We start from the raw sequence: 9,968 nt of genomic DNA, 5'->3' as shown, positions 1-9,968 counted from the left end.
GAGCGAGTGTGTGTGTGTGTGTGTGTGTGTGTTTGGCATGCCCTGTCCTTTGGTGTTTCTGGCACATTGGCCCTGCTCTGCAGGAGAGTGCCATGGGTATAGAGTGCACCCTGAATTTCCCCAGTGTGTTTTTCCTGGGATAGCAAAACTTTTCACTGCTTGGAATTGACGTAAAAGTTACAGTCACCAGCTGATGCTAAGTTCAAGGGTTTTTCTTTCTGTGCTTGAAGTGACCTTAAAAGTGGAGTTACAAGCATTCCAAAGCAGTAAGGATGGAAGCCAGAGGGAGGTGTGAGAGTCTCTTCTTGTTTGGCCTGGGTGCCCCGTGTGGCCCTCCATCAAGATGGCCATTGCCTGTGCTTACTGTTGATCTCGAAGACTGGTCCTGCTCCCTGGGTACTGTCCAGTGTGGGGTGCTTTGGCCTGTGATCACCTCGGGCACACTCTCTCCTGGCAGATGCCTTCAGTAAACACTCACTGTCTTAAGTCTTCAGTTTTGGGGTGCTGGAAGCTAATTCCAGCATGTCATAAATGCAAAAAGTTTCATCAAAAGGTTGATGGAACTTGGGGATTCAGCAGGGCTGAATACATATTACCTGCTGTTGGAATATCTAAGGGCATATCCCCACATCTAAAGATTCACATATATTATTACCTGCTACCAGACAGCTGAGGGCATTTTAATCGACATGTTATTGCCTCCTGCTTGCCAAACACCTGAACAGCCAGTAGGCAGTTCCCCCAAACTGACAATGCCTACTGTATACCAAACTAACCTTTGATATTGATATCTACTTTGCTATAGGGCAAGATGTGGGAATAAAAAGAGCCCTGGGTCCGGAGATAGGGAGAACTTGGTTACTAAAGCTAGATCTCCTCTGGCTCCCCCGTGGATTACAAATTTATATTATATTTCTAGTATCTTTATTAATTTACACGCAGTGCTTTCTCCAGATTCCTGAACCTTTCTAGATGCTGGGAAAGACCCCCAGCATTATTGGGGGTGTTTTTTCCCCCCTAATGTAATATTCCTACCCATCTTCCTTGCTAACAAAGCTTCAGTTTTGTTCAGATGCTGTTAAAATTTCTTCTACTTGCAGCTGTGTGCATTTCTGATAAATCAAGTACTTTTTATATCTATGTTTATATTAATCTAGGAAGAAGTGTCATCATTATAACGTTAAGTCATCTTAGCCAGTGTACATCTAATGTATTCTTTAATAGATTTAAAAATTTTCCCCAGTTATTATTTGTTTATATAAAGTTAATTCTTAGATGCTTTATGGTTTTTGCCAATATTGTAGATGCTATCATATTTTCTAATCTATTATTCCTAGTATAGAAAAATGCTATCTTTATCCCTTTTTTGCTTGATAGAAATCTGGCAACCTTGCTGAACTATTTTATATTAGGATATTTGTTCTTTAACAACTTTATTGAGTTCTAGATGATATACAATTGCATAAGTTTGACATATGTATAAACCCCTAAAACCATCAATTTGCACATAGCCATTACAGGGAGACCGTAGTCACAGGAAGCCAGAATTTGCCCCTCCTGACATAGTACAAAGGTCTCAGGTGAAAGACTGACTTTTCTGGTTCTGATTCATGTTTATTGAACGTTTACTGAGCACCTGCTAGGGGTTCGGCCCTGTGCTAGGTGCTTGACTTCTGTATGGTTTTTGTTGATAAACCTGGTGTGCCTGCCTCATTCTCAAGTTTTAGACTGTAAATATCTTCTTTTTAGGTACACCGGAGCCCCTTATTTTGCAGCAATCTCAGCTCTCAAAGTGGTATGTTTACTTATATCTTCTTTATTAGGAAGAGTTGGATTATTTAAATATGATTAAAGCAAATGTTTTTCAATAAAAATCTAGATAACATCTCCAGGTAATTATGGGTAAGAGAAACATCTTTAAATGTACTCTGACCTCTCGTGCAGTGATAAAATAACTTCAAACTCATTTTTTTTAAATAAAGTTTTATTAGAATTGTACTTCACCAAAATAATCTTGGGATGCCTTTCAGTCCTAGCATAAGACATCTTTGGACTTTGGCAGTTGCTCATGTCTTTTGATTAAGTCCTAACCACCCAGTCAGCACAGTTACTGTGAATTGTGCTAGCTCCATGACTGCATTGCTTCCCGTGAGCCTCAAGCTCAGTGAGGCAGCTTGAGCTGGTCTGGGTTGACCTGTCTCTTAGGCAGCAGTAAAAGTCTGCCTTTATTTCGGCCTTTTCTTAGGTTATACGTTCTCAGCCTCCTCCCTGTAGTTTAACTGCTACAGTTAGTATGGTATTGTTGTTGTTTACGGATAGTGCTATGTAATTTTTGATGATGAAAATGTTGAATGGGTGTTGCTGAAACCACTTTGGGTATCTTTTGAGTGATTCCCACATTAAGTTAGCCTCTTGTGCTTATTTCTCAGGGTGCAGATTTATCCCACGTGTTCTGTACCCGGGAGGCCGCACCTGTGATCAAGTCGTACAGCCCGGAGCTGATTGTTCACCCGGTTCTGTGAGTGGGGCTGCACGTGGGGGCTTTATTTGCAACAACTCTCCTTGGTCATTTGGTGTCTTTACAGACTCTAAGAGTTTCAGTTAAATAGCTTCCATACCGAGAGTTGGTAGGTAGACTGTTTCAGAAGAAAGGAGGAAACTATAATGAGCCCATTGTCTGTGGTCAGAAGAAGACAGTCTTGTGGGACAACATGGGATAAGGTCTGAAGGGTGATGTGCCCAGAGCTGGCCCCTGTGTCCTGTCAGAAATGAGAGTCTGTGTGCCTGCCTGTGGACAGTGCACGTATGGCAGGAATGAGGGGCCTATCAGGCAGTAACAAAACTGTTCATCATTCAGCAGATCTTTCGTGCAGGCCCTGTCCTGGGTTCTACAGGGACAGCATTGCACCGAGCAGACAAAAACACCTGCTCCCATGCCCTAGAACTTCCTTCAATGATGAACATGTTCTCCCTTGGTGCTGTCCAGCACTGTGTCTGCTGACCACATGGCTACTGAGCATTTAAAATGTGGCCAGTAGGACTTAGGCACTGAGTTTTTACTTTAATTTTAATTAAATTTAAAAGCCATGTGTGGTTAGTATCTACTGTATTGGACAACACAGCTCTGGAGATGGACAAACAAGATAAGAGTGTGTCAGAGGGTGATAAGCACCATGGGGGAGATGGGAGCAGGGAAGGGGACACAGTGTGACTGTGCGTGTGGCGCATGTGCTATGTGTGCAGTTTTTAATAGGGTGGTCATGTTTAATTAAATTTAAAAGCCATGTGTGGTTAGTATCTATTGTATTAGACAACACAGCTCTGGAGATGGACAAACAAGATAAGTGTGTCAGAGGGTGATAAGCACCATGGGGAGATGGGAGCAGGGAAGGGGACACAGTGTGACTGTGCGTGTGGCGCATGTGCTACGTGTGCAGTTTTTAATAGGGTAGTCATGGGTACAGCAAGGGGCAGTCAAGTAAAGGCTTGAAGATGGTGAGGGAGCAAGTTCTACAGACATGGGGAATGGGGGGGAGACCCTTCCATACACAGGAAGAGCTGCTGCAAGAGCTTAAGCTGCAGCTGTGTTGGGGAGCGCTCAGGTACTTGGTGACCAGAGGTTCAGAGCCAAGCTTAGCAGGTTATGGGGGTCATTGTAAGGTTTTTGGCTTTTGTATAAATGAGAAGGAGGCTGCTGGAGCATTTGAGCAGGGGAGGGACAGGACGGTTTACGTTTTAAGAGGCTTATCTGGCTGCTGTATTGAGTATAAGCTTTTGGAGCCCAGGGTGGAAGCAAGAGTCCCACTAGGAAGCTGTTGTGAGGATCCTGGTGATGGGTACATGATGAGGTAGAAACTGGACAATGGGTCAGGTTCTGGGTACATTTGAAAAGTACAGCGCCAGGATCTGCTGAGGGGTGGGACATGGGATACAAGGAAAAGAAGACAGTCATGAATGCCACCCAGGGTTTGGGCTGAGCGAGTTCTCATTTAATGCGGTTGGGAACCTGGGGGAGCAGGTTTGGGTGGGGGTGATGGTCAGGAGTTGGGGGTTTTGGACATGTTTTTAGTTGCCTGTTAGGTAACCAAACAGGTATGGCTGGTAAGCATGGGATAGGAGTGGGGCAGTCAGGGAAGGTGTACATCTGGGAGTTGTTGATGTGTGGATGGTGTTTAAAGCCCAGAGACAAAAATGAGCCACACAAGAGTGCATGTAGGCAGGGAGGACCCGTTTGGGAACACCTGTTTGGGAGCAGATCTGTGGGGAGCTGCAACAGGCCAGGGAGGGGTGTCCTCAAGTTGAGTGAAGAACTGTTTGCAAACTATTCTAGAAGGGCCTTCTAGTCACTGATAAGGACTAAGAATGGGTGGTTGGATCTCACAGTATAGGGGTCATTGGTGACTTTGACAAGGGCAGCTTATGGGGAGCAAAGCCTTATACAGTGGGTTCTAAGAGTCTAAGAAACGAGATGATGAACAGGAAGGTGTTGTGAAAAAAACCAACAACAAAATTCTGTGCAGCTGTCAGGTCTTGTTCTAAAGGAGGGCCCTTTTAATGTTGTAAAGGAATCAGTCACACGACCCTTTTAGATGACTTCCCCGGTGCCTGATGTAGGGGATAGTCTCTAAGTGTAAAGTCTACACTGTTACCTGTACTCCTGTGTGATGGAAACAGACTGGCCAAAATAATTTTGAAATTAGCCATAATGTCTTATTCTGATGTGTTTAAATTTTTATTTCATGAGCCTTTTTTTTTTTTTAACAAGGAGAAAAAGGGTGTTATGTTTATAGCTATATACCCTGTACTATTGGCTCTATTTCTTATGGGAAGGAAGTTCTGTTTTGGCTCAGCTTTGATGAGACCCACATCCTCTGCTTACCTTTGCAGATTTTATAAAACCATATGGACCACTTGAATAAATTGCTAAGGACCCTCCCAGGGCCTTGCAAGGGGCCCAGCAAATGAGAGGTTCTGTTGCTTGAGTTTCATTACAGTGAAATGCCTCTACTTCTCTCATGTCATTCACTTACTGATACTGTGTTCAGCCAGACTGGTCTTTGCCATTTCCCATAAGTGAGCACTTTCTCACCTTATTTCCTGCTAATGCCACTCCCTCCTTTACCTTGTCTGCTTATTCCCAGAGGGCATGGCTTCCTCTTCAAGCCTTTCAAGTGGAGGTGGCTTTTCCTTTGACCCCTCATGTACCACTGGGACTAGAGGTGGGATGTGCTTCGTCCTTGTTCCTCATTGCTCCTCCCAGACCATTGCCCTGCTCTCAATCCTCTAACCTTCAGCTCCTTTGAACTCACACCGTCAGACTCCGCTACCCACTACTCATGGCAGCTATGTCAAATCCCTGGATCATTCCTTGAATATTTAATGTCTGGCCCAGTGTCTCTCTCCACTATTGCTCTTATAAATTAACTATTTTTAATGTGTGTAACTGCTTTATTGTGCCATAGCTTACTATAAAATTCACTCATTTTAGTTGTATAATGATCTTTGATGTATTTACCGAAGTGTTGCTGTCACCACAATCTAATTTTAGAACACTTCCATCACTCCAACAAGAAAACCTCTGCCCATTACCACCCCTAGCTTGAGGTAACTTTATCTTTCTGTCCCTATAGATTTGCCTTTTTTGAACATTTCATATGAATGGAATCATGCAATATGTGGTCTTTTGTGTCTGCCTTTTTTCACTTAGCATGTTTTTGAGTTTCATCGTAGCATATATCCATACTCCATTCCTTTTTTTGTTTGTTTGTTTTTTAAATACATTTATATCTCCTATACCCATTGTACCCATCCTCACCCTCCACTTTCCCCTCTTCTGGTAACCACAAATCTGTTCTCTGTATTTATGAGCTTGTTTTTTTTAATTTTAAATCTTACATATAAATATAAGATATTTGTCTTTCTCTGTCTGACTTATTCACTTATTTTCCCTGGAAGGCATTTAAATATTGAAAGCTAGACGTCTATGTTGGGGTGTTAAAAGATGAACCAGTTTCTGTGGAGACGACTAGGAGATTTGCTGGCTAAGTGCAGGGTGGGGTCCTAGAACAGGAAAAGGACATTGGGGTGGGGACTGGGAAAATCTGGAAAAATCTGTAGTTCCATACTAAACAAATAGATGAAATCTTAAGTAAACCATTCTGCCCTTCTTTTCCTTATTTAGTGACAGTCCCAATGCCGTTCATGAAGTGGAAAAGTGGTTGCCCCGACTGCATGCCCTGGTTGTAGGACCTGGCTTAGGCAGAGAAGATGCTCTTCTCGAAAACGTCAAGGTAAGTATAGAATTACGAAACAAACTTCCGCTGATAGAGTGGATGCTTAGAGCCTAGGAAGTCAGGACAGAAACATTTTTCTTCAATTTCTGTTGTTTAGTGGTCTGTGTGCCTTGTCATAGATTAAGAAGGATAAAATTTGGTTTGAAAGATAGAGGAGGAACTAGGCATAAAGATGGTAATGAACTTAAAAATAAAAACCAGACTGAAGGAAACTTTTTTATTCTTAGGGCACTGGCTTTTTCATACTGTAGCAGGTGGAAATCACTGCGGAATCGTTCAGATGTTTTGCTTCATGGGTGTTTATGTGGTTTGCACTTGAGGTGTTGGGAAGTCCCAGCATCCAGACTGAGCCGTGTTAGCAGTGGGCAGGGTTTGGGGTCAGGCTCGGGTTCATCTTCCAGCACGATTCCTGTCCGGCTGGGGACCCTGGCAGCTTGCTCAGTCAGCCTCCTAGGCCTTGTGCTTTCCCTCTCAAGGGGTGATGTGCCCCAGGAGTTACTGAGAGCCACATTTTATGAAGTGCTTCAGGCGCTTGGTGTTGCAGAGTGGGCACAAGACCCTAGTTACACACACATACATATATGTTCATTTACTTTTTCATTTATGCTGTTCTTTATTACAGAAAATTTTACTTTGTGTCTGCCTTACTCTAAAAAGATGAAAATTTTTTATCCTAAAAAAGTTAAAATAGCCCTAACCGGTTTGGCTCAGTGAATAGAGCATCGGCCTGCGGACTAAACGGTCCCAGGTTCGATTCCAGTCAAGGGCATGTACCTTGGTTGCGGGCACATCCCCAGTAAGTGGGTGTTCAGGAGGCAGCTGATTGATGTTTCTCTCTCATCGATGTTTCTAACTCTCAATCCCTCTCCCTTCCTCTCTGTAAAAAATCAATAAAATATATATATTTAAAAAAAAAGTTAAAATGTATACCAGAAAAAATCAATAAAATATATATATTAAAAAAAAAAAGTTAAAGTGTATACCATCCAGAACCGGGGAATGGGTAACGAGCATGCCAGTCCCATGTTCTGTGTGTTCTCGCTGCTCGGCAGCCTTTGATACTTCCAGGGCTTTGCTCTCGGGTGGATACATGTTGGGGACTGCCCAGCACCAGCCCCAGAGAAGGCCGTGCAGTGCACCCTATGTGAGGTGGTACTGTAGCCTCAGGAGGTCGGGAGTGAGCTCCAAATCAGAGAATGTGCCTGGTGCCCTCAGTTGGTGCTTGGCCTTGTGCCCATTAAAGGATTCGAAGTCATACGAAACATGATTTAGCATCCTCATCGTCATTAACTGAGAGGGCTCTTTTCAGCTCAGCTTTTGCCTATTGAATTAAATTCAACAACAGAGTGAAAGGAAGGTGTAGGTAGCTGTGTGTTGGTTGTACACTCTTAGCAGTCTGATTGGTAAAGAACATTTTTAAAAGGACGTGTGTTTGCTTTGCTAGAATGTAGTGAGAACCTGATATCTTCCATGACAGATCTTCCAGTTCCAGCCTTTGAGGTAAAAGTTGGGGTTTGAAATTGTACTTTGCTCAAACCTGAGAAAATCACTTAGAAGAAATGGAGCTATGACAAGTGACAGGTGACTGGATTTGAGCAATAAATTTGTTTTTGACTTTAAAATTGAAAGTAGATACATTTATTATTGCCTCTTTCAAAGGGGTTGATTAAAACGTGTGTATCCTCTAGAGTACATTATGCTGAGTGAAATAAGCCAGCTGCAGAAAGACAAACTGCATGATCTCATTTCTGTGTGGAGTCAAAATAGTCGAACTCATAGAGGCAGAGAGTAGAAGGGTGACAGCCAGGGACTGAGAGGTGTTGGTCAGGGTGTCCAAATTTTCAGTTAGGCAAGATGAGTAAGTTCTGGTGTAGAATGTGGTGACTAGAGTCAACAGTGCTATATTGTATATTGAAATTTGCCAAGAGACAGGGAGATCTTAAGTGTTAGCTTAATTAGCTTGATTGTGGTGATTATGTCATAATGTATCAAAACATCAGGTGTACACCTTGAATTTATACAATTTTTTGTCAACTACACTTAAGTAAAGCTGGAAAAAAACCTACGTATCCTGAGTTATGCCTGAGAATGGGACTAGGGGTGCCTGCTTATATTTCTCTTCTATGTCTCATACTACTTTGCATTTAAAAGTTGTTCATTTAATGAAAATTCTCCAAACAAAAGGATCCAGCTGCCTAGAACTGGAAGTCTGTGGGGTGCTGGGCTATTGAGTAGTTGTGAACAGAATGCCCTGTGCTTCACTGGGCTCTGAAATGAGAAGCTGTGATAATAGACACCTGGGGGAGGGATGGGCAGCTACTCACTCCTGTCACAAAGAGCTTGCCTAGAGAGATGAACGAGCCAGCAATTGTACATTCAGGGTAAATAATCTGAGAGGCTGTCAAATAAAATTTAAAAGTAGCTCTAGATGACACATTGTGTAAAGTAGAGGATTTAATTTAGGATTCTCCTGGCCTTAAGCCACCTGGATTAGCATCGGGTGTGCAAGTTTGTCAGGCCGCGCCGTTCAAATATTTGAAAGTCTTAACCTCTTACTGAGAAGTAGGAGTTAATCATGGTTGAGAAGTGCTAGAGCCTTCGGTTTCTCCGAGGTGAGACCCTCCTGGGGAATTCCCCTGCATAAACCTCTGAGATGCACTTGGTGTCCTGAGTCAGTGTGCTGTGCACAGGTCACAGGAGGTCTGGCAGTGCCTCTTCGCTGGGTGATTGTCTTTGCAAAGAGGCAAATGAGGGTTCCTGCAGGTCCTATCAGAGATGGAATTTATAGATATTTTCTCTCATTCTGTGGGTTGTGTTTTCATTTCCTAGATGGTATTGTTTGCAGCACAAATTTTTAATTTTGATAAAGTCCACTTTATCCGTCTTTTCTTTTGTTACTTATGCTTTTGGTGTCTTACCTAAGAAGTTTTTTACCTGACCCAAGATTTACGTTCATATTTTCTTATAGAGCTTTATTGCTTTAGCTCTTATAGTTAGGTCTGTGGTCCATTCTGAGTTAATTTTTGTTTATGGTCTAAGGAAGGGGACCAGTTTTTTTTCTTTTGCAAGGGGATATCCAATTGTTGCAGCACCATTTGTTGAAAAGGCTCCTCTTTCCTCCAGGATGACTTATCTGGGCATCCTTGTTGAAAATCAGTTGACATAAATGTAAGGGTTTATTTCTGGGCTCTTGTTTCTGTTTCATCGGCTGATATGGCTGCACTGGGGCCAGCACCACACTCTTCATTACTACAGCTGTGCTGTGAGTTTTGAAGTGGCAAAGTGTGGAGCACTCAAACGTTTTTCTTTTTAAGCCTGTTTTGGCTATTCTGGGTCCTGTGCATTTCCATGTGAGTTATTTTTTATATTATGTATTTTATATTTATGTTATGTTTTTTATATTTATTATGTCATACCATATATTATGTTAATCGTAATATTTTTTATTTTAAATAATTTAGTAGCTACATCATAATATACAAAATGTATTTAGCTAGTCCATTTAGGCTGTTTACAGCTTTTCCTATTCATAAATGTCTTGAATATATATATATATATACACACTGAGTGGCCAGATTATTATGACCACCTGACGTTTGTAGGCAAATTAGCTATAATTTCGTGCTGAAGTTGCTAGAGGGCCAGACCATTATAAACGTCTGAATAGCACAACAT

General features: G+C 42.3%; 1 protein-coding gene across 1 annotated transcript in view; it reads left to right on the top strand.

Annotated features, from left to right (window-relative positions):
* Positions 1-9,968, top strand: part of CARKD (carbohydrate kinase domain containing) — a 22,008-nt gene that overhangs the window by 3,258 nt on the left and 8,782 nt on the right. Inside the window, exons 3-5 of the mRNA XM_005884463.2 lie at positions 1,750-1,795; positions 2,430-2,518; positions 6,182-6,290. Of these exons, the coding sequence (XP_005884525.1) occupies positions 1,750-1,795; positions 2,430-2,518; positions 6,182-6,290 (244 nt within the window). The remainder of the gene's footprint in view (positions 1-1,749; positions 1,796-2,429; positions 2,519-6,181; positions 6,291-9,968) is intronic.

Source organism: Myotis brandtii, unplaced genomic scaffold (genome assembly GCF_000412655.1).
Source record: "Myotis brandtii unplaced genomic scaffold, ASM41265v1 scaffold83, whole genome shotgun sequence".
In the NCBI taxonomy this organism is placed as follows: Eukaryota; Metazoa; Chordata; class Mammalia; order Chiroptera; family Vespertilionidae; genus Myotis; species Myotis brandtii.
The sequence above is the reverse complement of the archived record's forward strand: the minus strand, read 5'-3'. Positions and strand labels throughout refer to the sequence as shown.